The sequence below is a fragment of the Callorhinchus milii genome, unplaced genomic scaffold (assembly GCF_018977255.1).
Source record: "Callorhinchus milii isolate IMCB2004 unplaced genomic scaffold, IMCB_Cmil_1.0 Scaffold4, whole genome shotgun sequence".
Lineage (NCBI taxonomy): Eukaryota > Metazoa > Chordata > Chondrichthyes > Chimaeriformes > Callorhinchidae > Callorhinchus > Callorhinchus milii.
The window spans coordinates 19,087,303-19,113,949 of record NW_024704745.1 but is presented as its reverse complement, the minus strand read 5'-3'; the positions used below and the strand labels follow the sequence as shown (position 1 = coordinate 19,113,949).

Genomic DNA, 26,647 nt, shown 5'->3' with positions numbered 1-26,647 from the left:
AGCAATGTCCCACAAACAGTCGTGGATTGAGTGACCAAATTATTATTGTTTTTTTTCTCTTGCAGGATTATTATTAGGCGTGTGGCATAAGGAAACTTACCCACGGTTTCACCCTGCCAGGAATCGAACCCAGGTCTCTCGCTTGCGAGGTGAGTGCTCTAACCACTGAGCTACTGGAATACTAAAGCGCACTCGCTTTGCAAGCGAGAGATCTGAGTTCAATTCCAGGCAGAGGGCGAAACCTTGGGCAAGTTTCCTTACTCCACACGCCTAATAATAATCCCTCCAAAAAAACAAAACAATAATAAATTAGTCATTTTCAATCCACGACTGTGGGACATTGCTGTGCGCAATTGGCTGCCGCGTTCGCCCACAAATATACAGTCAATTCACTTTACAGTATATTCTGTGAAGCGCTTTGGGACGTCCTCCCGACGTGAAAAGCGCTATATCAAATGCAAGGATTATTATTATTATTATTATTATTATAATATTGATGTTAAATAAGATTGGGCTGAACTGTTCCAAATAGTCTGTCTATACTTGCTGACTAGGTTCAGACCTAAATAGCAGTCACTTTTGACAGGTTCTGGTGAGTTGTCAATGCCGATGAACCATTCTCTAGCATGAACCAGGACAGGTTAATAGGGAAAAATAGGAATCTATTTTTCAAATTAACACCAAAAGTAAACTTTCTTCACCACTGCCTCTTTTGGGTCCTAAAATGTCGTAGACCATTATTGAACAAGGTCAAGGAACATGATGCTCTAAACATTTGCCAATAAAACTCTAAATGCAAAAATAGGTGGACAAATCAAGTTCACCGTTTTTCCAATATTTGCCTTTTGCTCAGCAGAGAAGCTTCCTTCAGGGCATCCCAAACTGAGGCTGTTAGCTTAATACAGGGAAATATTGGTAGAAACTCCCACAGTACAGCTTGCTTGATGTTTTCCATATTTTTTTCCACATATGCTACAATGTACGGTTATATAACACCTTTCACATTGAGAGAATGTCTCAAAGCTCTCAACCATGGGCACCCGATCTGGGAGTGGAGTGCAAGGGGGTGAAGAGGGGAAAGATGACTAAATGCACAGTCGAAGTACATCTTGAAACAGGACCATCGGTGGCCGGGTCTTCAGCCTCTCAGCCCCTAGGTTCTGGAACTCCATCCCCAGTGCCTTCGCCTTGCTTCCTCCCTTTCCTCCTTCAAGGCCGGTCTCAAGACCTTTCTCTTTGACCGTGCCTTCAGCTCCTCTCTCGACTCTCTATCCCCTCCTCACTCCCTCCCTTCCCTCCCCTCACCCTGACCATTTCCCCCTTACTCGGGTCCTGACCCAACTGTCCAGCGCCTTGGAACGTCCTCCCGACGTGAAAGGCGCTCTATAAATGAAATCTTGTTGTTGTTGTTGTTGAACAAGGGGATGGAGCCAAACTGTCTCCGGAATGGAGTTTCAGAGTGAGGCTGAATAACTGAAAGCCCTGCCACCGAAGCTGATTATAGGGCAGATAGAGCAGGGGACATGATGTAGGACAGGGCTTGCTGAGCAAAGGGAGGGGCCAAGCCATTATGGTTGAAAGATATTAGAAGTAAGGTGAGAAGGAGATGGGGGGGGGGAAACTGTGGAGGCCGTGAGCAAGGATCCTGAACTTGATCCGCCAGTGGATGCGGAGCCAGTGTAGCTGAGCGAGCATGGAGTGACAGGCTGGCAGAGCTTAGTATGGGAGAGGGCACGGGCTTCTTAGTAATAATGGTGAAGATTAATTTTTTTCTGATGATAGGTTTTAAATTGATGCTGCTGGTTTGCCCTTAAAATTTTAAAAGAATGAAGCTGGTAGATTGCAAAGGTAGACAGGATAATTTACAGAAGGACTTGAACATACTTGGGAATTGGGCAGATCGATGGAAGATGAAATTCATGTAGAGAAATGTAACATGGGACAAAAAAATCCAGGAAGAGACTATTATTTAAATGGAAGAGAATAATCTGTACAGAAAATAAAAAGGATCTGGAGGTCCTGATTAACAATAAATTTAAGCTATCCCAACAGTGCTTGGTAGCAATGAGTAAAGCAAACCAGATGCTGGAATGCATTAAAAGGGCAATATTGAGCCGAAATAGTGCGGTAATCCTGCCACTTTATAAATCACTGGTGCAACTGCACTTGAAATACTGTGTACGGTTCTGATAAAAAGAATATTGCAGCAATCAAGAGGATACGGAGGAGGGCAACCAAAATGATTGAGGGAATGGAGTGACTGGACTACGAGTAGCGATTAGATAAATTGGGCATGTTCACTGGAGCAGAGAAGGCTGAGTGGCGATATGATTATGGTGTAAGATTCTGAGGGACTAGATAATGTAGACCATATAAGCTGTTTTATCTTGTAGTAGAGCCGGAGGTCATGAAGAGAGGGTAAATTCAGAACAAATCTACGGAGACACTACTTCAGTGAGCGAGTAGTAAACTTATGAACCAGGCCAACTAGGGAGATGGTAGAAGCAGAAAACGTTTGTTTTAAGAACTAATTAGATAGATTTCTGCTAGAAAATAATCTCAGGATACAGTATTTAGTTTGGGACTCGATATGTCAAGCAACTACCAGGATGGTGGAAGGTGAACCAGATGGACCTTGGTCCTCTTTCGCCTAGAAAATTCTTATGTTCTAAAAATGCACGCAAAGGTCATACTTAATAAAATAACTTGATCATTGTACTTGTAGATCCTGTACTTAAACTGAATTAGGGGTACAAATGCAAAAAACAAATTAATGGAAAAAGAAAGCTCATGGTTGATCTTACTGAAGTATTCAACAACAACTTGTATTTATATAGATCTGTGATTCCATTAATCTAATAATTATGAAAACATCAGGCCTGAATAGGTTTCATTGATGAAAATGAATTATAAAATCTTACCAAGTGGAGGCTGCAGCATCCCATCATTCTTCTCACAAGTCCCTATAGGTTGTATATCAGACGAATCAACCAATCTCCAAAAGTCATTTTTATTGTCGCTCCCATCTAGTCGCAATCGTAATCTTGCTCCAGTTATTCCAACCACAGTAGCTATACAAATTGAGGTAACATTTCGTGGATCTTGAGCTTCTAGCTTCATGTCAATTTTAAACTCATTGGTGGGTGGTGACCTAGGCTGCAAGAAGTGAGGAAACAATGTAAACAGCTGTGAAAAGAGGCATTCAAACAATCTTGACAGGTGCAATCCTGTTTAAGGAAAAGTCTACACATTACCAGCTATTTCTGTGAATACCTTTAGATGTATTCAAGAAGAATTCCCTCTCCTTCACATGAGGGAGAGGGAAATAAAACGGCATGCGAGGGAGTAAGGAATAGGTGGAGACTCATGTGGAATATAAGCACCATATGGACTGTTTGGATCGAGTGGGCTGTTTGTGCTATACAGTCTTTGTAAACACCTGTGATCATCACTTGGTTTATTATGGCTAATAACTACTCTATCCCACTAATAGTTTCTGAAGATATTATTCAGAATTCGTGCTCCTATGAAGAATTCTCCCATGAAATTCTTAGTCAAAAATACAGAAAAGGTCTTTCTGAACAGATCCATTTTTCCTCCCCAAAATAGAATCCCTTTTGTTTGGGGATTAAGCCTTCAACGTATACAAAAGAAGAAAGGCTAATTGCTGAAAAATGTATTTTTCGGGAGTCAAAATTGTAATTATTAAAACACCAAGTTCAGGTGATTTGCTTTAAAGTACTCAACAGGACTCTTTCATCCTTCAAATCAATTACTTCATTTCCCACGAGAGAATTAACGATTTGACAATAATGCAGACTTAAAAGTAGCATTTCTAAATTCTAATAGCAATTGCTTACCTGTCTAAAACAATGTGAAGGAGCAGAGACGGCTCCAGTTTCTTTCAAGTATTCATCCCAGTTAAAATGTTCTGTAATTAAAATGAGAGAACAATTCAGTAAGCTACTTAATGGAATTGTATCACAACTTCTAGCACCTTTCTTCTCCAAACACACTCTTTTGTTCTCTCTGTCCCCTTGATATACTTGGGGCTGCTGCATTTATGCCCCCCCCCCACCCCCAACTCCCGCCGATTGCTGGCAGAGTCTTCAGCAACTATGCCCCGACCCTTTGAAACTCCATCCCTCTACCCCTCTATTCCACCCTCTCTCCATCCATCTTTAAATCCCAGTTAAAAACCTACCTCTTGGCATTTAACACTATTCTTATGAAGCATCCAAAATGATATCCTATGTGGAGAATGCTATACAAGTGCAAGCTGTTGTTACAGTCACTAAATCATATGTAAGGATTCTTATACAAAAGAATGCTTTGCTCCTTCATGGTTCAATTAATTTAATAGTATCCGGGTCACTAGTACCTAACCCTAATTGTCACTAGAAATTAAGTGAGTCAAGGAACACATTACAGGATTGTGTTCATCTTTCGATAGTAAAAGTACTAACAAGATAGCTCAGGTGCAAAATTGTCAATCTTCAAATTCTTTTTTGCTGTACATATTCATAGGATTTATTTAAATAAAATAGTAAGTGACAGATGCTACCACTTTCTTCCCTAGAGGAACTGAAGCCATTTGTAGTTCCCCAATCATACCCTTGTTAAGATCAGCTAACTAAGGATACTATGGATTGATTAAACCTATGACCAGCCCCTGCCCTCTAGTCTTTAGTATTAAGTACAAATCCAGCAACTGATGATTTTTTCTTAATCATTAATAATACCTTTGATATGTTTACATGAGTTTAAAAATTATAAAGGTAAATAACTGATGAGTACATATCAACACTGTAGCAATAACAAATGCAGAAACATGAAATGGTTTGCTTTTAAAATGCAACATTATGGAATATAGTATCACTTGACTATAATAAACTTGCATTTGATATAGCAGTTTTTATGTTATCGAGACGTACCAAAGAGCTTCACAGGATACAATGTAAACTGGATTGACTGATTTTAATGAACGAAACACACAGCAATTCCCAGAAACATCCATGGAGTGAGTGACCAATTTTATTCAGGAGATTGTTGGCTGCCTTCTCTTTTCAAATAGAGCCACAGGATCTTTAATGTCCACCAGAAAAAGGCAAACGGCACCTCGGTTTAACGTTTCATCTGAAGGACGGCACGCCGATAATGCAACACACCCCTGACAAGCCTGACAATTATCAGCTTCAAAGACATATTTACAAAAAAGAAGCTCTTGTTCCAAGAGCTGATATTACTTGTCTGAAGTGGCCTATACTGAAACAGAAAAGCACACTAAACATCAAATCAAATACCAGTGACTTATAAATAGAATTAAAAATGTAGGTAGCCACTAATATTTTCCAGGTGACATTAAGATTTGCCTCCTCCTCAGTGAATCAGTTATGTAAAGGAACTGTGTGTGTTGCATTACAGTGTCAATGTTAACACCCACATGCTGCAGTCATCTTCTGCGTAGTGAATCATCATCTGCGTTGGAACAAGCACTTCCGACACTGCCGTGTATTGCTGTTTCTGCTTCACAAAAGCCAAAATGCTGACAAGGCTCTACCAGGAGAGGGCACCAGAGTTCTAAATGTTGCAAATAGCTAACAGACTTAAAAGTAGCTCCAAATCCCAAAATGCATCAACGGTTCAAACAAAATTGAGGATTGAAATAAAAATAGGGTTAAAAAAGTAACACCATTGTCAGCTCATGAGGTTGGATTTATACATTTCTAAAAAAAAAGGACGACTACTCCTCCTATCACCACCAAATTACATTTCGTATTAATACATTTCAATTAAAAAAATTAGGGTTTACCGCACTTTGCAAAGATGCATTTTCCTTAATAAATTTTTGATGGTTCACCAAAAATTAAAATGTTACAGGCCCTGAGAACACTATAAATCTTTAGTACATTCTCTAATTATTCTTTCTTTTTTTTTAAGTAATAGAGTTTGTTCTTTAAAGGGAAAAAAGCTTGCATCACCACTCTTCAAGTAACCTTTCAAAACCTAAATATATCACAAGATAGTAGGTACATTTGTTGCATAGTGTAAAGCAAATGCAGTTCATTTAATATAGATTGTAGTCTTCTTCCACTTTATACTTTATAAGCATGAACCTCTATAAAACAGAAGCATACATTTGTGGTAAAAATCTAGCCTGCTGTACGGCTTGGGCAGAGGAAAATAAATCAAGAAAATAAATAGTTTTGAGCCCTCTTGAGCAAGTGAACACGATTTGTTTTCCATTCCCCTTCCCACCTTAAAATAGGTGAACTAAAAATAATCCAGTTATGGACCTGCAACACCAATAAGCACAAGGCTGAAGTTTTTTTTGAAAAAAAGAAATAAATGCTTAATAGTAATTTCATTAAGAAAATACAGCATATTAAGAACAGATATTGTTAAGAAAGGTAAGAGACTCCCATTAGATGGTAATATAGGCTTCTATTTCAATGATGAAAAATGAGAGAACAAAAGTATGTCAGGATACATAGAAAGAGCTGACAGGGGAATCAATCACTGGAATTAATTTTGGAAATCACTCCACTGCTTAGCCCAATCATACAATTTGACTTCTAAGCAACCAGGTCCACTTTGCTGACTTCAATACCCCCACCCAATCACAAATAACCACAGCAGCCGATGCATCATTGTTCAGACAAGTGTAACCGAAACCAAATTAGACTGGCCGATTTCCACCCCAGATAGTGCACTTTTCCAGTCAGAAGATAAAGTACGACGAATCTTTGGCATGCTGTGGATCATACATTGAGTAACTTACTTACAGGAAAACTAGGGTATTTAGAAACAGTCTCCATGAAAACATTACTACCCAAGATGGGGAAAAGTGTAATGACTGTATTTTGTAGGCAAAAGACAAAAATAGAAAGCAAATGGTATTTACAAACAGCTTGACTATATGCAGTACTTTTATAATCCTTGTATTTGATATAGCACCTTTATCACATCAAAATGTTGCAAAGAACTTCAGTTTTCTGTAGCATTGACTATGTATTTGTAAACATAGCAGCAAATTTGCTCCCAGCAATATCTCACAAACAGCCATAAGTGAGAAACAGCCGCCCAGAGAAACTCCCTTCTCTTTGAGAAGGTGTTATGGGACATTTAACATTCACCTGAACAGGATCTTGGTTTAACGTTTCATCTGAAGAACAGCACCTCTGACAATGCAGTAGTGCTCCCTCAGAACTCCAATGGAGTTTTAGCTCGAAATCCTGACATGGGGTTTCAACCCACAACGTCTGACTCAGAGGCAAAAGTGCTCCTACCATCTGAGCCAAGCTGACACCTATTGGACTTCTATTTGCCAATTATCCATATACATTTTCTGACAGTGGGCCAAACCACATTAAATGGCCCATTGTTGTTTAAAAGGGGTGGGAAAGAAATGTTTAACTCCAAGTTGAAACTTTTGTGCTTTATAGTGCATAACTTGTAGCTAGAAACAAAAGTAACACTTCACACATAAACTTAGTTTAATACTTTATTTTGGTGCAATTATACCAGTACAAGTTACCTTCATATTGTATTACATTTGCTCACAGAGTCATACACTTGATATTTGAAAGCTATAGTTAGCACTAAAGACATTTAGAAAACATTGAATGCTTCAAACTTTCAGATTTTAATCAAATCACCTACAAGAATCTTATACATTTCCACTAAGTTAAACCATACAATTTTAAATACATTATCAAAGCATACTTTAAAAAATGTACATAAACTATTGTAGCCAATAAATGAATATTTAAAGACATTCTCAAATGCTTAAGTTTTTTTGCCAATTGAACCCAATTCTAGCAGCTGTTTGCTCATAAAGAACTTGCCTGAATTCCTCAGAGGTGATTAGGCAAGCCTCCTCTGTTCCCAATTCCTCCAAAGTGGTTCTCTTCAGTCAAAGTCTTTACACCAAATTACGTTTTCGATATCTTAATAAATTACAAAGTAAATTTCACTTACCATTGTTCGTTAGAGGACTATTAGGCAGTTGGCTCTTCCCAGCCTTTTCTTTTCTGTTTTCCTTTGAATCTACAGAAATTTGCACACACATTTTAAATATAATTGTATGCAAATAAAATGAAGAGCAATATTCTGCTTATTGAAAAAAATCTAAACGGATACAGCAAGCATTAAGATTGACATTAACTGTTACAAAGCCATTATTAGCAATAAGTCGGTTGTACAATTTTTGTAACAAAATGTGAATAAGTAGATTAAACTACTGCATATTCTTAGTATAAGCACTCTTCTGACACCTCTAAGAAAGAATTTAATAAGGTGGACATTGATAGACTGTTTCCACTTGTTGCTGAGTCCAAAACGAGGGGGCATAGATATGATAGCTAGTTTCAGTTGAAAAAGGGAGTTTACAAGGAATGTCTTTCCACACAGGGTGGTGAAAATGTGGAACAACAACAACTTGCACTTATATAGCGCCCTCCACACTAGGTAGCATCTCAGAGCGCTTAACAGTGGCGTAGCCTGACTCCGAGCTGGGAACTTGCTTTACTTTACCTAAATAGTTAGAAAATAAACAGCAAAGTTCATGATATGAATCATACATAAAATGTTCCATTGTATCAGTGATCATTCGTCCGATTTCCTTGCTGATACCAACAAGTTGAAATTCATTGGCCATTCAGCTCTTACATATTTGCAGAGCATGCTGAGTTTGTACAGATCATTAGTTAGACCACAACTGGATTACTGTGATCTGTTTTTGGCACCTTATTTCAGGAAGGATGTTAAGGCCTTGTAGGCGGTGCAGAGGAGGTTTATTAGAATGTAACCAGGTTATAGTTGGGAGAGATTCGAGGAGCTGGGTTTGCTTTTACTGGAACAGAGATTAGGAGGGGACCTGACTGAGAGGTACACAATTATGAGAGGTTTTGACAGGGTGAATAGGGAGAAACTATTTACATTGATCGGGGAGTCAGTGATTGGGAAACTTAGAATTAAGATTGAAAGGAGTGCACAAATTTTTTTCCCCAGATAGAAAGGGTTGGGATGTGGAACACCTTGCCAAGTAAGGTCCTGGAGACAGAGTCCAAGAGGGAAGCTGACGAGAATATGACAGTCAGAGGCTTGAAGGCGTATGGGGAGCCGGCGGTGCAGATCGATTGAAAATACAGCCTGATCAGAGAGCCAATACAGACTCGATGCCCTGAATGGCTTCCTTCTGCCGCCCTGTAAATTTCTGATTCTGTGAGTTTTCCCATCTCTGCCAACAACTTTATCATTTGCTCTACAAATACATGCAACTTAAAACACTGGGGCTTCAAATAAAAAGGAAACAGTGACATTCAATTATCAATGCCTCCGCTTTTTAGTGCTTTTTGCTGCAATATAGAAGCAACACAACTTATACAACTCCAGTTTAAAGCCACAGCAACCACAGCTTGAAAAACTTCTCACAGTTCTGTAACTCCGCAAGGCTTCATGTGGTCTTGCATGGGTACCTATTTTAACATCTGCACCATTCACTCAGTAGACCACAAGGAGCAATGATACGAATTATGCACACACAGATAATGAAATCGGTTCCAGCAGAACTAGATCAAGTTTTGACCACATGTTTTACACTCTGGCCTTGTGGAGTCAGAAGGTTGTTGGGTCAAGCCCTATGTTAGCCCTTGTAACTCACATAATCTAGCTGATGCTCCAATGCAGTGCTGGGGGCACATTGGGGGGACAACTGAATAACCAGTCAAACTCACCATCATGGCCATTTGAACAAGATAAGGAGGCGTGCATATAGTGCAAGTGAAGCAATAGTCCACAGAAGGAAAAAAAAGTTGAGTGCCTTCAGTAGACAAGGCAAGAAATAAGTTTTGATTGAACTGGCACAATAATTTTCAGGTGAAAGTTATCCCCAAGTTACCATAAATACATCCAGTTTTTTTCTCCTTCAGAGAAGATTTGTGAAGATGACTTCAGTCACACTTACTAAACCAAGAGAGTTTCTTTAGTCTTTCTCTTCTATTTGTTGTTTTGCAATATTTGAATACACAATGCGTTAAACACTGAAAAGGCCAGCATGCTTCAAAAACTACAAAAGTATCATTACCTTCTCCCAGTTTTACAAGATAAGCAATCTCTGCTTGTTCAACTGTTTTATCTGGGTAATCTTACCTTTAGCTGCTGAAATCCTCCCCATGGCAACAATTCCAGTACTCAGTGACCTTCACCACACAAAGGAAGCTGAAGCTCAATGATCAACTTCAGTTTTTTTAAAAAAAAGGATGATTTCCTGCAAGAAGTTACAAAATGCAGCTAAGTAATGCATCAACTACTTCCTGACAAATGTAGCTGTGAAGGAAACGCGTGCAGACAAAGAATTTATCACTGGGTGAACAACTAAGTTATAAACAACTAGCTGGACCCTTCTCGTACCATCCCTCTTTTGATGTTGAAGGCTTTGAAGATAAACAGCTCTCTTTGAATTAAGTAATTTTATAGGCAGATAACACTGTTGAGTGGTTCATCCACGTCAAAAGAGAGATGACTTCATCATAGTATCCTTTTCAGAAAGGATGCATTCCGTGAGTCATTCTTTTTACTATGTAAAGACACACACGGCTAAGAAAACACATTTCCATCAAAAGCTTAAACATGTTTCAAATATTTTAAAACTATTTCACGCTGTTTCATACAAGTATTTTAAAATAACTAAATGCTTTGTGGATGAAAATGCACAACAGCATATTCAAAATCTACAAAACAATGAAGAAAATGCAAAGTCACAGAAACTAATTGCAAGTAATGACTAAGTTATAGATTTGAAAGCATGAAGCAAAAATGACAAAAAGGTTGCAGATTTGAATCTATTCTGTATGGTAACATTTCAGTTATTTCATGCATCAAAGAAATCAAGAAAACCGCAGCATAAATTTTGGTTCTATATTATCAGAGTTCAGATAGATACCAATATTGATTGGTTGATTCAGAATGATCAACTAACCTCAGCACTCTTTTTTTTCTCAACAATAGGAACTAATCACTACAAAAAGTAACCAGTGTTTGCAATCCAAGAGTCAAATTTATGATATGGTGAGGAAATGTACTATCCAAAAATGCGCTACTTTGTAATAAATTTGCTAGAATATCCTTGACAAACTAAAGCTTTCCCCTCCCCAGTGTATTAAACTATGAGGTCACAAGAATTTATACATTTTGTGTCTCACAAATGGAACGCTGTTTAGATGTATTGTTTAAGCGCTCTGCGACACCCTCCGGGGTGGAGGGCGCTATACAAATCCAAGTTGTTGTTGTTGTTGTAGATCATCACAGAGGCTCTTTGTGATAATGTATTCTTCATTCCATGCTTTTTCTTACACAATAATTTCAGTTCACATCCTTTAGTGGACTGGAAGAATATTGTATAGTGTTAAACGGAAAGAAGCAAACTTGCCAGCACAGTACCAATTAAGTCATCATGCTGTCGATGTCTCGGCAATAATTACTTATGTAGTTATACAAATGCCTGACTCGCCTCGCCAGATAACTCAACATTGAGATCCATTCCCTTGGAATGATGAGTTATTAGGAGTTTATTGTATTTTTTCTTTTCATCTTTTTACTGGAGTTTTAAGTAGTCCAAACTAAGTGACAAACATATTTCTCATTTATTCACTTAATTTATAAACACAAGACCAATCCTAAAATGCAACACATTCACAATACCCAAACACATTTAGGGTTTTGATGTTGCACATCTACACTGCATCTTGTAAAAAATACCAAAATATAGACAACAAATAGTGCATTTAAAAAGTGTCATCTCTTTTCTGTTAGTCTCTGCTCAATTTTAACTGAATTGTTTATCCTTACAGCTCACAACAACTTTGTGAGGTCAACGAATAACGTTAACTAAATATTCCCAAACCAATAATCTCAACTTTTGCCACCTAAATTCCTATACCCACCAAGATTGGGTCAAATTTGTTGCCATTCTGTCAGCCTGGCTCAGTGGTGGCACTCTCACCTCTGGGCCAAAAGGTTGCGGATTCAAACCCCAAATTGTTACTTGAATTCTCAGTCAAAACGGACGCTCCAGTGCAGTGATAGGGGTGTGTTGCATTGTCGGAGATGCCATCCTTTGGATGAAATATTAAGCCATCGTCCTGTCTGCCTGTTCAGGTGCACGTTAAAGATCCCATGGGACTATTCAAAAACCTTGCTTGCTGTCGTTCATCAACCAAAGACAAACACTTCCTTGCTTATAGGTGATGTAGTTACCATTTCTAATATTAAGTCAGAGGATCAGCACTCCATCTCTAGGATTTGCAAATCTTTTGGTTTCATTGCTTGACTCATTAATTTCCATAACTTGACAAGCTCTCATTTACAAATGTTGCTGTTAATGCGCATGTGCATTGTGCATTCGATTGCAAGCATTTACCTAAGTTCCACCAGTTCTGTTAACTCCTGAAACAACTGTAGTTGACAAAAATAAAACATTTACATGAGAAGTGTTATTTGTTTACAGAAATAGGTGAACATTACTCAATTTGGGTTTCAACAAAGCCACTGTTACATTAGTCTCTTGCAAACTGAATTAATTTCTCACTTCAAAAACAAATTAAAACATCAGAACACTAACTAATTGTCAACTTTTACCTTCAGTTCAACTAATGGCTAATTAAATATTGAACTCAATACTTATATTTGATAAATAGCCTTTGATTGACACATCGCAAAATGCATGATACAATATGTTGCTTTGAATTTTAGTGATTTATCTGTAGAAGCATGGAACCTGTTGCAGACTACAAAAATGATAAAGAAAAAAAAATCTACTTTGTCAATTTAATACATTTGTATGAATGAGGAATATTGGGCAGAACATTGGGCAAATTTCCTCTTTTTCAGAACTGTACACGAGTAGCTGATGGAATTCAGTTTTTTTCAACACACCATCAAATTGCAGGTAATACAATTGAAATGGGTCTTTGAGACTCTTTATCATCAGATGGTACATAGCTGCCAGGGTGCCATTGCAAGGGTAATACACAAGCCAATGAAAGACAGATGAGATACAGAGAAAGTTACACAACATTATCATAGCTACTCTTTCATAATTATTGCAGAAATTTGAGAAAGTAGCAAAAAACTGCAGGTTCTAAGCGTTGTCCTTTTATCCTGAATTCCCAGGGTGCAGTGTCAAACATTCCAGTCATTAAGAATCCATCTGGACCGTCTGCAGCGAACATGAAAGGATTCTAGCACTTTGTCCATCAGGAGAATATAATGCATGCCCTTGGCACTTCAAAACTAAAGACAACAGGAAGCAACTACGTGAAAGCATGTCATTTAGTAAAATGTAGCCCAAAGCAATGCTTCACAGCATGAATACCACAACTCACTATACTGACCTCAGTAATTTAAAAATATCTGTAATGTTACTAAACATCAAAATTCAATTATGTAATATTTTAAACAAAGATCCTTGCATTTATACAATCAGATGCAAATTCAGCCTATAACCAAATAAAAGCAGTGCAACAACTCACAATTTGCAACAGAATTTGATTTTTAAAGTTTTTAGGAAAAAAACAATATGCATATCTACTGAATGGGCAAAAACATTTGTAAGATTTGATAAACACACTTAAATAAAATTGAAATTGAAAGTTCATTCTCTCTTCATAGAGAAAATATTTTTTTAACTTTTTCTTTGCTAGTTTTTTTTGAAAAGCACATTAATTCAAGCTATGGCTTCTGGGGAGAATACTTATCTCCATTGGTGACCATTTCCAAAAAGGAAGATCAAAATTATAATCCTCAATGCATGAGTAACGCAGTCACTATATACATTTTGAGTTATAATATTAGGAATATGCAATTACAGATCCTAAAATGGTAGCTGCAATTACTGCTTGATGCTAAATTTGATAGAACAAACCCTATGAAAGTTATTTAATAATGACTAACAAACAAGGGATATTGTGCAATTTTATTTATATCACAGGGGATATTGTAATGGCTGGTTCTGCTTCAAAACTGTGCAAACTAGCTTGTATATGCACAGTTCTAAAGTCAGTTTGGAACATTACAGCTTCATGGTTTCTAGCCATAATCTTATGAATGGCTGGAAAACATGAAGGTGTTAGCATAAAATCATTTCACAGGCTACTGAAAACTGACTAAAAAGCTCAGTCCACCTCTGGCTTAAAAATTGCGATCACGAGCCAAGAAATTCACTATCACTACCTTCCCATTTTCTAACATTCAGTTACATTTTCACTGGCAGGACACTACCAGCAGCACAACCTTTTTTAGTGGTGTATACTGCCTTCAACAACATGATTGCTAACATGGATGAATAGCTCACCAACACTTATTGTTATGGCTCATACAATAATAACCACTTGAGTGAGGTACCAGAGGCCAATAGATGTCCGTGGAATTCTACCCCATTAAAAAAGCGGGGGGGGGGGGGGGGGGGGGGGGAGAGGAAAGGAGTCAAAACCCTTGAGAAGAGTGGAGAAAATGGTGAGATACAAATAATTATTTACTCCCGAATCCTTCTAAATTCTTGAAGAGAATGCCCTCAACCATAAGTGCAAAATTAAGTGCAGCTGGAATATATCATGAGCAAACCCAGACACAAGTGATTAAGGAATGCAATCCTCCAGCCTGTCCACACTTCGCAAACACAAGTAGCATTCTCAGATTTCACTCCGCAACACACAAGAAAGCTATTATGACATCCCAGGAAGTGGACAAATGGATCATAAAATACTACACTGAAGCTAAACCTCTCTTTGTTAGAACTTTCTTCTAATCCTCTTTCTTCTCCCCCAAAAGAGTCTTTCTCAATCAAATTGGGAAACAAATCTTCAGAACTGTACACCTCACTTCCATTGAACAAAATACTCAGTCCAGCTACAGGGTGTGACAGCAAGCTCTTCTAAATAAGATACAGAATGTTTTGAATGATATGAGCCATTAAGCCACGATTCTCAAGTGAACAGTTTAGGGATTTGAAATATGGAACATGTTAAGTGTCACAGAATAAGACTTACTGTTATTGAAAAATACTGCCCTTGCCTGGTTCGATTCCTATCTCTCTCACCGTCTCCACTTTGCTGCCTCTAACGGTTTCTCCTCCAGCCCTCGCATTGTCATGTCTGCCGTCCCCCAGGACTCTGTCCTTGGCCCTCTCCTCTTTAATATCTACATGCTCCCCCTTGGTGACATCATCCACAGACATGGGGTCAACTTCCTCAACTCCAGGACTGCTGCTGTCCTGACAGACTGCCTGTCGGACATCAACAACAACAAGAAGGAATTATATAGCGCCCTCCACGCCAGACGGCATTTCAGTCCTGGATGAGGGCAAATAATAATAATCTTTGCATTTAATATAGAGCTTTTCACGTCTTCTAGACGTCTCAAAGCGCTTCACAGAATATGCTGTAAAGTGAATTGACTGTATATTTGTGGGCGAAAGGCGGCAGCCAATTGCACACAGCAGTATCCCACAAACAGTCATAGATTGAAAATGACCAATTTATTATTGCTTTGTTTTTTTGGAGGATTATTAGGCGTGTGGAGTAAGGAAACTTGCCCTAGGTTTTGCTCTGCCTGGAATTGAACCCAGGTTTCTTGCTCGCAAGGCGAGTGCTCTAACCACTGAGCTACAGGACGCCTATAGCGCTATATTTTTTCTATAAATTTTATATAAATTTCCTACAGTTGAATGTGAACAAGACTGAGGCCCGCCTGATTGGCTCACGCCATCGCTTTTGCACCTCAGGCTCTCGCAGCATCAACCTCCATGGTTGCACACTGCAACTCACCGAGCCAGTCAGGAACCCAGGTGTGTTGTTCAACCCTCAACTGTCTTTTCTTCCCCACATCCAAGCCATGACCTGTTCTGCCTTCCCTCACCTCCTTCCAAGCCCGACTCCGCCACTACCTTCAGGCCACTGAAACTCTTGTTCATGCCTTCATCACTTCCAGGCTTGACTATGCAAATGCCCTGCTTGTCGTCCTATCCCAACTCCTCCCTCCACAGGCTGCAGATAATCCAGAACTCTGCAGCCCGTGTCCTCTCCCGCACCAAACTCTGACCCCATCTCCCCCAACTCCATTGGCTCCCTATCCTTCAGAGGATCCAGTTCAAGATAATAATAATCCTTGCATTTGATATAGCGCTTTTCACATCTTCTAGACATCCCAAAGCGCTTCACAGAATAGACTGTAAAGTGAATTGACTGTATATTTGTGGGCGAACGCGGCAGCCAATTGCGAACAGCAATGTCCCACAAACAGTCATGGATTGAAAATGACCAATTTTTTTTATTATTGTTTATTTTTGGAGGGATTATTGTTAGGCGCATGGAGTAAGGAAACTTGCCCAAGGTTTCGCCCTGCCTGGAATTCAACTCAGGTCTCTCACTTGCAAAGCGAGTGCTCTAACCACTGAGCTACAGGTCCACACCTACAAAGCTCTCCATGGCCTCACCACAACCTACCTCTGCGACCTCCTAACCCCCTACCAACCTGCCCGTTCCCTCCATTCAGCCGGCTCCAGCCTGCTCCACGTCCCCCAACCCACACACCCCACCATTGGCGGGAGAGCCTTCAAGCCACTCTGTCCCCAACCTTGAGTCTGAAATGCTGTACACTTTCCAGCGCCTTGCGACGTCCTCCCAACGTGAAAGGCGCTATACAAATGTAATCTTGTTGTTGTTATTTATCTATTACTGTTTTCAACAGCATTGATTATGTAATATGGGTCTTGGCTCCTTCAATCAATCCAAAAAGGATAACAGATCGGACTTCCTTTATTCAGGACATTATTAATTTGCAGGTAAATGCACTCTTGCTCGAATGAATTCCATAGCTCTCTGGTTAGCAAACATTAGTTTATAAAAGACAAAATACTGCAGATGCTGGAAATCTGAAATAAAAACAGAAGTCGCTGAGAACACTCAGCAGGTCAGGCAGCATCTATGGAGAAAGGAAAATTAATTAACATTTCGGGTCGATGACCTTCTGACCTGAAATTAGATCATGAATTTACCCAAGTCAACAGTACTAAATTGCAGTCCACAGCTTGGATGAGGTGAGAGAAAATGAATTGATTGATGATTTCAAAGCTACATTAAGTAATTGCCTTACCAGAAATTTTATATTGAAATTACCGTTTATTTTAAAAGCTAAGAGAATCAAATAATTCCAACTGTTCCATTAGATCTTTTCACAAATAAACTAACACACCTTTCAGTGAAGCTTCCAGAGAGTGGAACTAGAGTCTGGCAAGGAGAAAGGCATGGATAACGTATGAGGTAAGGGATATGCAGGAAAATAAATGTAGAAAATAGAAAAAGAATTTGAAGAATAAAAGTGTAAAATGAGTACAAATATAGATCACGATTACAGTAATAGAGTACAAAAAACCTGTTATTAAGCATTAGGCTTTTACATGGACTAAGAAGGTATATATGTAAGATTTAAAAAAAGGCCAAAAAGATTTGGGTGAAGATGGGACAAAATTTCTTATTGCTAGCCTTAAGCTATTTAAGGATATATTCACACACAAATATACAATCACTACATTTTACAGTAAATCCTGTGAAATGCTTTGAGGTATCTCAACAATATAAGGCACAGTATCAAATTCAAAGTTTGTTATGTTTTGCTTTAATTGGGTGAAATTTTTTTTCCAATAAGGATGGACTCAAGAAAGAACTACATAGAATCAAAATAAAGGAACAGTTTGGGAAATCTCAACAGGAAAAAGAAAATAGCTTTTATCAAATGCAAAAGAGCAAAATTATAGTGAACTCTAAACCCTAAAAATGGAATAGGAAAGGAACCCAAACAGTTTGTGAAGCAATTACAGAAACCATCTTTCATATGACAGACACCATCATAATGAACAATCAGCATATTCCATCTTGCATTTAGTGATTTAAATGTGATTTAATAATAATCCTTGCATTTGATATAGCGCTTTTCACGTCTTCTAGACGTCTCAAAGCGCTTCACAGAATATACTATTTCTCAAAGATCAGCAAATATCAAGTGTTAGAAAATTTTCACAGCAATGATTGTATTTTGCCATTATTAGACAACACGATTTTAGGAGCAAAGTGATAGTTAAAGCATTAATTCTCACACAAGCTAATTTAATGCAATTAGGACAATAAATGGCAAGACTGAAAGTTTTTCATGATTAGTTGCTGTTGACTTGGTTTACAGGCACCCAACTTCAAAGCAACTCAATGTGCAAAGCTGTATGAGATTGATGTGATGAGGATCCACGAGTTCATCACATCTAGGTTCGACTTTGCCAACTCGCAGCTCGTCGGCCTTCCCAACTCTTTCCTAGACTAGCTGCAGATAATCCACAACCCTGCAGCTTGTGTCCTCTCCCGCATCATGCCCCGTACCCTATCACCCCCACGCTCGCCCGGCTCCACTGGCTCCCCATCCCTCAGAGGATAGAGTTCAAAATCCTCTTCAAGGCCCTCCTCGGTCTTGCTCCTTCCTATATCTGTGACCTGCTAACCCTATATCAACCTGTCCGTTCCCTCCGCTCAGCCGGTTGTGGCCCGGTCTGCCCCACGATCGTCAGTCGGGCCTTCAGCCTCTCTTCCCCCACCCTCTGGAACTCCATCTCACATTCTCTGTCTCACTCCCTCTCTTGACTCCTACAAGGCACAACTCAAGTCCCTCCTCTTCGACCATGCCTTCAGTTATCCTCCTATCTTCCACCCTCCCTGATCTCAACCCTGCTGCTCCTGTCCAAATCCCTGATTGTCCAGCACCTTGGGATGGCCTCCCAACATGAAAGGCGCTATACAAATGTAATTTTGTATAAAGTATTTTTATTGTTGCATGCAATGTAAACTGCCTGAAATACATATGAAATATTTTCAAGTACAAAATTATAGAAAAATAGGATTAAAATAAAACTATTCTATTTTGAGAGGCACATTTAAACCGAAGAACATGTGTAACTTCTTAAATATGAGAGATGATAGTGTAAAAGTTTATTTTTAAAGAACCTACATTCATCAATATCAAAATAGCTGTTTCTGCTTTATGGTACCTGCAGAAGTCGGAGATGTAAAGTTCACTGTAGAAAATAGAGAACTGAAATGGTTAAAAGTATTTCTGTTATTCACACGACCCTAAAGCCAGATGAAATATATACAAAAGTACTTATGTAAATTGTGGCACAAATTGGGGGATCTGCAGATGAATTTTTTTTACAGCTCATTAAATTCAGAGCTACAGAAAAACACTGAAATGCAGTTTATTTTCCAGCTTTTACAAAAGGTCAAAAACATGATACTGAATTATAGCTCTAATAGCTTGAAATATACTTTGGAAAAACATTGCTGGTCTATTTGAAAGGAAGCAATTGAAGACCACTTAATGAGACCCTACGTCTCAGTCAATCTATTTTCCCTCACCTCCCCAACAGCGCGAGTTTCCGCAACTGCTTTCCCCCCACCCCCAGGCTGCTGAGATCCTCACCCATGCCTTCATCACATCCTGGCTCAATTATTCCAATGCTCTGCTTGCCAGACTCTGCAGTTACCTCCATACACAAGCTGCAGACTTTCCAGAACTCTGCAGCCTGTCCTCTCCTGCACTCCTCTGTGAGCCCATAACCCCGATCCTCACTCAGCTCGACTGGCTCCCCATCTCCCAGTGAATCCAATTCAAGATCTTCATCCTCACTTTCAAACCCCTCCATGACTTTGCCCCACCATAACCTCTGAAATCTCCTGAGTGAGACCCAACTTCCCAGCTGCTTCCTCTAATCAGTAAACTGCTCAATTTCTTCTGCTTTCAGACATTTTGTCCCCACTCTATGGAACTCAATGCTGGAGTACCTGTTCCTTGCCCATCCCTCCGTTAGATCTATTCAACAGCACTTTTGGCCACCTTTCTCCCCCAGAGCTCAGGCACCCAGTCAATTGTATGAAGCAGTTTAAGAAATACTCCCTAGTAATTGTGAATATAGAGGCACTTTTTTAATTAACTATTTTACAAGACCACAAAGCCAATTGAAATATATCCGAAAGTACTTATATAAATTGTGGCACTGATTTTTTTTACAGCTCATTAAACACACAACTAGCCATAAAAACATTGCTGGTTCTGTGACATGATCCTGAATCAAAGCTCTAATAGCTCGAAATCTACTTTTGAAAAACAGGATAAAGGAAGCAATTCAAGACCATTGAATTGAATAAATTTACAATTAGTGTAATTATGACAATAACACAAACCCAACCCTTATTTTTGAAAGACGTTATTATTAAATGTATTGAACTTTGTTCAAAATGCAACAAACAGTGGTTACTGTAACTGGTTGAAATCATAACTCAAATTTGAGAACCTTATGGCTAATAATAATGAGAAAGCTCTCATTAAAAGTCAAAATAGACTAAATAATGGTAAGATTTTCCTGATCAACCTAGCATTGCTAATATAGTACAATAGTTTAACAGATATGTCCTACGACTACTGTGTTCACTTTACTTTTAAATCAATCTTGATGGCCACATTAAAGGCAAAGATACAAGTTTGCGAATTGTATCAAATGATGTGATTTTGAAAATTATGAAACAGCTATCCCCCACAATGCAAGACATACACTATCAATTAACGTTGAAATTATTTGTTTTTCTTCATGAATATTTGTAGCTTGAAATGTTAATCTGCAAATGACTAATCAATTTATTACAAAGCATACAATAAAATCGAATGAAACAGAAACACACCCCGAAGAGAATGTCCTTTAGGATTACAAGATAATACAACAGGTAATTAGGAACATCCCCCACTGCTCATCTAAAGCAACAATCCACAAAAATACAGCTGACGTCCATATGCAGCAAGGTCATTACTGATTTGAAGCTCCCAGAGCCTTTCCAAAGCTTTTAAATTACAAGATTTATGAGCACAACCTTGTTTGAGGCATATTATAGTTGTCTCCTGGCATACCAGGAAAGAAACAAGAGCTGGCTAAAAATGTATGTATATCAAATGTTTGTGAGCTGAAGCAAGAAGTGGTTTATGTTAAATGATCTATGTGAACCTTTCCAGACTGGTGTATTATACTGCAGATATTATGCCATTAGCATTCCGTACATAAAGTCCTGTAAAACAGCAGATTCAGCCAATTTACTGAGAAATGCAGATCTCCACATGGCACAATTAATACAACAAATCAGTTTGCTCACTTTTAAGCTTCAAGTGGCACTTTAGAAACCAGGGATTGACATGTAAAGCATAACCTGATTATTTTAATCCAATCTGCTTTTTCAGTTCATACTTATCGTATTAGTTTAATTAGCGCTATTTAAAGTAAATGATAGTTATATCCCACTGCACTTTCTGAAGTATTCACTGAAAAAGAACAATTAGATAAAAGGGAATATCCTATTCCTCAGCGAGATTTTACAATGCACGGGTTCTTTGGCCTTAAATGAGCAAACTGTTGAGTGTTAAGTTTGTCAAACAAGGTTCCGGAGTTGGGATTTATGACCAGAGGCTGGATGGATAGTTCATAGCAAATATCCAGCATTACATCTTTCTTAAAGTCACTATACACATGATTTGCATAAATCTCCAAATAAAGGGTTGTCCTAACGCTTGAGAGTTTATATCAACACAATGCTATACAAATTTACATTTCCATACAGTAGTGCCTTTCATGATGACAGGGTTTCCCAGGCGCTGGACAATCCAGGCTTTGAACCCAAGATGAGGGTTGGGGCCAAGGGGGTGAGGAAAAGATGGCCGAAAGTGCAGTCATAGGGGATGGTCTCACGGCGGATCTTGAAGGAGGCAAATAAAAAGATGAGTCAAAGGACTCTGGGATGGAGTTCCAGAGAGTGGGTATAGATACGCTGAAAGCCCAACCACCAATAGTGGGGTGGGGGAACGCAAAATAGGTGCAAAATACTGAGTGGAAGGAGAGGCTGGTGTGGTAGGGTTTGAGGAGGTCGCAGATGTAGAGCGTGGCGGGGGGGGGTAGCAGTTTAATTCAAATATTGCAGCAATAGACAGTAATTCAAAACATCTTCCATTTTGCTCTCAAATTAAAAATATGCATAAATAGATCTTTGCATCACACATTTTTAAATATTTCAGGAACCTCCCCCATAAAGAATTCCTTGCTTAATCCAGTAGCTTGTAACTTCTATCACAAGGTTGCTCCTGTAGAATGAACTGCCCAACTCAAATCACTTGAAGCAAAAGAAACAATCTACACAAAGATAAAAGTACACAATTAAAAGATTTTGATCAGTGCAACATATACAATTAACTCTTTTCTGCACTGCAGCAGCCTTTCATCACTGTGTCCGAAAGAGACAAAAGTTCACAAAATGTTTGTTTTCTTGAAATTTTTCACACTTCATATTCAGTAATATTAAGCCTTCTTTTCAGACACTCATTTAGCAAACTAGTGTATAACCCAAAAAATTTCCAAAGGAGAGAGAGAATTTAATAGATAAAGTAGCAACTGTAGAAATTGTAATAGTTAACAATTAAAGACTGCATCTTGATCATCCATCTTATCTCTGCAATGCAGAATTGTACATAAAAATGCAATCAGTTCAAAATCAGCAAGAGTTGCAGCAGACTTTCAGTTAATCTTGCGGATAATTGTTGTTGTTCGATTGAATAAAACTTTAAGAGAAAAGTGTAATCTTACTAGAACAAAAATAACTATGTAGTTATGTTTGTCAACAAACCCATTATTTTAAATTGCTGTTGTCACAAGCAGAAGATACAAGTTGACTTTGCAAGAACATGCATGTTTTTTTTTGAAAAAACAATAATACCTTGTGTAATCCCCACAGTGTGCTTGAGATTTTCTCAAACCATCAAATTTAAAATTGTAATTGTGTCTGTAAATTATATTTTAAATGAACAAAAAATTCAGTACAACAACTGTGCTATAATGGGGAAGGAAACAATTTAAACCCTGAAACAACCTAATACCAGAAATCCCCTTTCAATTAGCAAATTTATAAACATAGTTTAAACGAAAGAGCATGCAGATAGAAAAAAGATAAAACACCTATAAGAATTGCTCACAAAATACAGCCTTTTTTAAAAAAAAAATCAGTTTCTGTTCATCTCTTTGCATTCTTTAGGCTGTATGAAATGTGTCCACCTGTAGAATAACAGCAAGACATACCAAAAATATCCTAGAAGCCTACGAATCAAATTTTCTTGTAAATGTTTAACATGCTTCCAACAAACTTACAATACAATGCTTTATTCACGAATTGTATGTATATCTGATGCATTGATAATAAGACAATTCCCACAATCTGCATTACTTTAACTGATCATGCATTGCAATCTTTCACACCCCTCAGCAAAATGTTTGGTAAATGGATTACAGGTTAGCGATTAGGAAATTGTGATCAAATAGAGACCCGCTTAAGTAGAATAAAACATTCCCAATTCAAGAGCACATTTTTGAATCATTTTTAACAATGATTTATCAGTTTTCAAACCATTTTTATTTTTTCCAAATCTGCAGTATTTTCATAAGTCAACAATTGTCAAATGTTTAATTTACCACTGTCATTTAATGTAGACAACCAGATTGACTTTTAAATAGCTGAAAGCCTTTAATGAAATTTGGGCAAAAGCACAACCTATCATATTCATAACAAAACAGAACTACTGTAATTATAATAATTAACTTTTCTGAGGAGAAACGATGGGCACTGCGGTTTCATGGTTGAGAATTGTTGAATTTTACTCGACAGAAAATCTGATGTGAACATCTCCCTTTCCTCTCTCTACCCCTCACCATATACATCAAAACGATGTGCGTTGGTCTCCACACTTAACAGGATGATGAAACATCCTGAACATTGTCCCCTAAAATCCAGTCCCCCCCATCCTTCCACAGTGATGCAATAAACTTTTAAAAAGTTGCACAAATGTTCAGCAAAAATAAGTAAAAACAGACTTCACAAAAGTCACTGAGCGAGAAACCAAACTCACATGAAAAGATGAATCAATGAACCAAGATCGTGCCCTCGTCTTTCAAAGCACGATAGGCGCAGTACCTTACATGACAGTACAAAGGAAATCTAATAAACCCTTGGAATATAAGTAGGTCAAATATCTACCCACTTTCAGGGAGGTTAACGCAGTAAAGTAACTGTTTCTGGTGGCAAATACAGTTCCTAAAAGTTTGAGAAAACTCGGGAATTTTTTTTACACACCACACACACAAAAAGTCTAACCCACATCATCCCAAACGCACCCACCTGTATTTTGAAATGAATTGCAAAAAGCAGACAGTCTCACTAACCCCGACTTACAAGCAGACAGAACACCTCGCACTGCAAGAACCAGCCGGGGGGCGGGGGAGAGGGGGAGAGGAGAGAGAGAGGGGGGGGGAGGAGAGAGAGAGGGGGGGGAGGAGAGAGAGAGGGGGAGAGGAGAGAGGGGGGGAGAGAGAGGAGGGGGGGAGAGGAGGGGGGGGGGAGAGGAGGGGGGGGGAGAGGAGGGGGGGGAGAGGAGGGGGGGGAGAGGAGAGGGGGGAGAGGGGGGGGAGAGGAGAGAGAAGGGGGGAGAGGAGAGAGAGAGGGGGGAGGAGAGAGGGGGGGAGGAGAGAGGGGGGAGAGGAGAGGGGGGGGAGGAGAGAGGGGGGGAGAGGAGAGGGGGGGGAGAGGAGGGGGGGGGGAGAGGAGGGGGGGGGGGAGAGGAGGGGGGGGGAGAGGAGAGGGGGGGGGAGAGGAGAAGGGGGGGGAGAGGGGGAAGAAGGGGGGAGGAGAGGGGGGAGAGAAGAGGGGGAGGAGGAGAGAGGGGGAGAGAAGAGAGGGGGGAGGAGAGAGAGAGGGGGGAGAGAGGGAGAGGAGAGAGAGGGGGGGAGAGGAGAGAGGGGGGGGAGAGGGGAGAGGAGAGAAGGGGGGGAGAAGAGAGAGAGGGGGGAGAGAGAGGAAGAGGGGAGAGAGAGGGAGAAGAGGGGGGGGAGAGAGGAAGAGGAGAAAGAGAGAGAAAGGGAGGGGAGAGGGCGGAAAACACGGAGGAACATTTCCAGATACTATCCCCCCCCGTGTGTGTGTGTGTGTGTGTGTATGTGGTGCGGTTTCCCCCCCGCGCCCCCAAACAAAAAAAGTGGAAGAAAAAGGCGGCGGAGGCAGCAGGTGGGAGTGAGTGAGTGAGTGAGGGAGGGAGTGAGGGAGGGCGATGCTCTCCGGGGGGGGGGGGGCGCGCAACAGGTTAAAACCGAGATGGTTTAAAACAAAAACAAGAGTTTTCTTCCTTTTTTAAAAAATATATTTAAAAAAAAGCACGAGCCGACACGACGGCAGCTGTGGGGATATGGGATGGTGGAGAACGCTCTGGTCCGCACGCGCGCCGACCATACCCCCCACCACCCCCCAGCACAGCCGCCCTCACCCCCTCACCCCCCCCGAAAGGCACACACACAGATGAAACTTTACACAATGTTTCACCCCCTCCTCCCCCCCCCCCCCCCCCGGGGCACAGCTCAGCTCAGCCCCGGAGCCTCCAATGCCATCGTGTAAGTTGTTGTTGTTGTCGCCCACAGTGAAGCTCGAGGCTGGAGCCCATGTCAACACCGCCCGCCCTCCGGCCACGGCCACGGCAGCGGGTGCTGGGGAGGGAGCGCGGGGCCTGCGGGGGGCGGGTGGACCCGGTGCCCGGGGGGGGGGGCGGCGCGGGGGGCGCCGCGGCTCCTCTTCTCTCCGCTGTCGGGCTCCGCGGGCGGCAGAGCGGGGGGTCGAGCGGCCGCTGAAGCCGCCAACTCCCCGCGACCACCGGCCACCGCCTGACTGTCTGTGTGTGTGTGTGTGACTGTCTGTGTGTCTCCCCCTCCCCACCCCCCGCTCTCTCCTCCCCTCCTCCCCCCGGGCCTCAGACCCTCACTTACCGGTCGTGAGAGGCGCTAAAGCCGCTCCTCCGCAGCCGCCGACTCTCTACTGAGCCGCCATCTTCCCGCGTCACCGCGACCTCAGCTCCTCCCGCGCACGCGCCCTCCCTCCACCTCAGCACAGACAGTGCACAGAGCAGGGGAGCAAGTCTGGCTCAGCACAGACAGTGCACAGTGCTGGGGAGCAAGTCTGGCTCAGCACAGGTGCAGGGAGCAAGTCTGGCTCAGCACAGACAGTGCACAGAGCAGGGGAGCAAGTCTGGCTCAGCACAGACAGTGCACAGAGCAGGGGAGCAAGTCTGGCTCAGCACAGACAGTGCACAGGGCAGGGGAGCAAGTCTGGCTCAGCACACACAGTGCACAGAGCAGGGGAGCAAGTCTGGCTCAGCACAGACAGTGCACAGTGCTGGGGAGCAAGTCTGGCTCAGCACAGACAGTGCACAGAGCAGGGGAGCAAGTCTGGCTCAGCACAGACAGTGCACAGGCAGGGGAGCAAGTCTGGCTCAGCACAGACAGTGCACAGGCAGGGGAGCAAGTCTGGCTCAGCACAGACAGTGCACAGTGCTGGGGAGCAAGTCTGGCTCAGCACAGACAGTGCACAGGGCAGGGAGCAAGTCTGGCTCAGCACAGACAGTGCACAGTGCTGGGAGCAAGTCTGGCTCAGCACAGACAGTGCACAGTGCAGGGGAGCAAGTCTGGCTCAGCACACACAGTGCACAG

At 40.6% G+C, this 26,647-nt stretch overlaps 1 protein-coding gene across 4 annotated transcripts in view; it reads right to left on the bottom strand.

Annotated features, from left to right (window-relative positions):
- Nucleotides 1-26,020, bottom strand: part of scml2 (Scm polycomb group protein like 2) — a 56,243-nt gene extending 30,223 nt beyond the window's left edge. For 3 of the 4 annotated variants that reach the window (XM_042334249.1, XM_042334250.1, XM_042334251.1), the window contains exons 1-5: nt 25,928-26,020; nt 10,153-10,270; nt 7,981-8,049; nt 3,861-3,931; nt 2,922-3,156 (exon numbers count right to left, since the gene is read on the bottom strand). In XM_042334249.1, coding sequence (XP_042190183.1) covers nt 2,922-3,156; nt 3,861-3,931; nt 7,981-8,049; nt 10,153-10,177 — 400 coding nt within the window. In that variant the 5' untranslated portion in view covers nt 10,178-10,270; nt 25,928-26,020. Of the gene's footprint in view, nt 1-2,921; nt 3,157-3,860; nt 3,932-7,980; nt 8,050-10,152; nt 10,271-25,927 lie in introns of those variants that run through there. The other variant, XM_042334252.1, reaches the window with a different exon arrangement.
- Between the last annotated feature and the right edge of the window lie 627 nt (nt 26,021-26,647).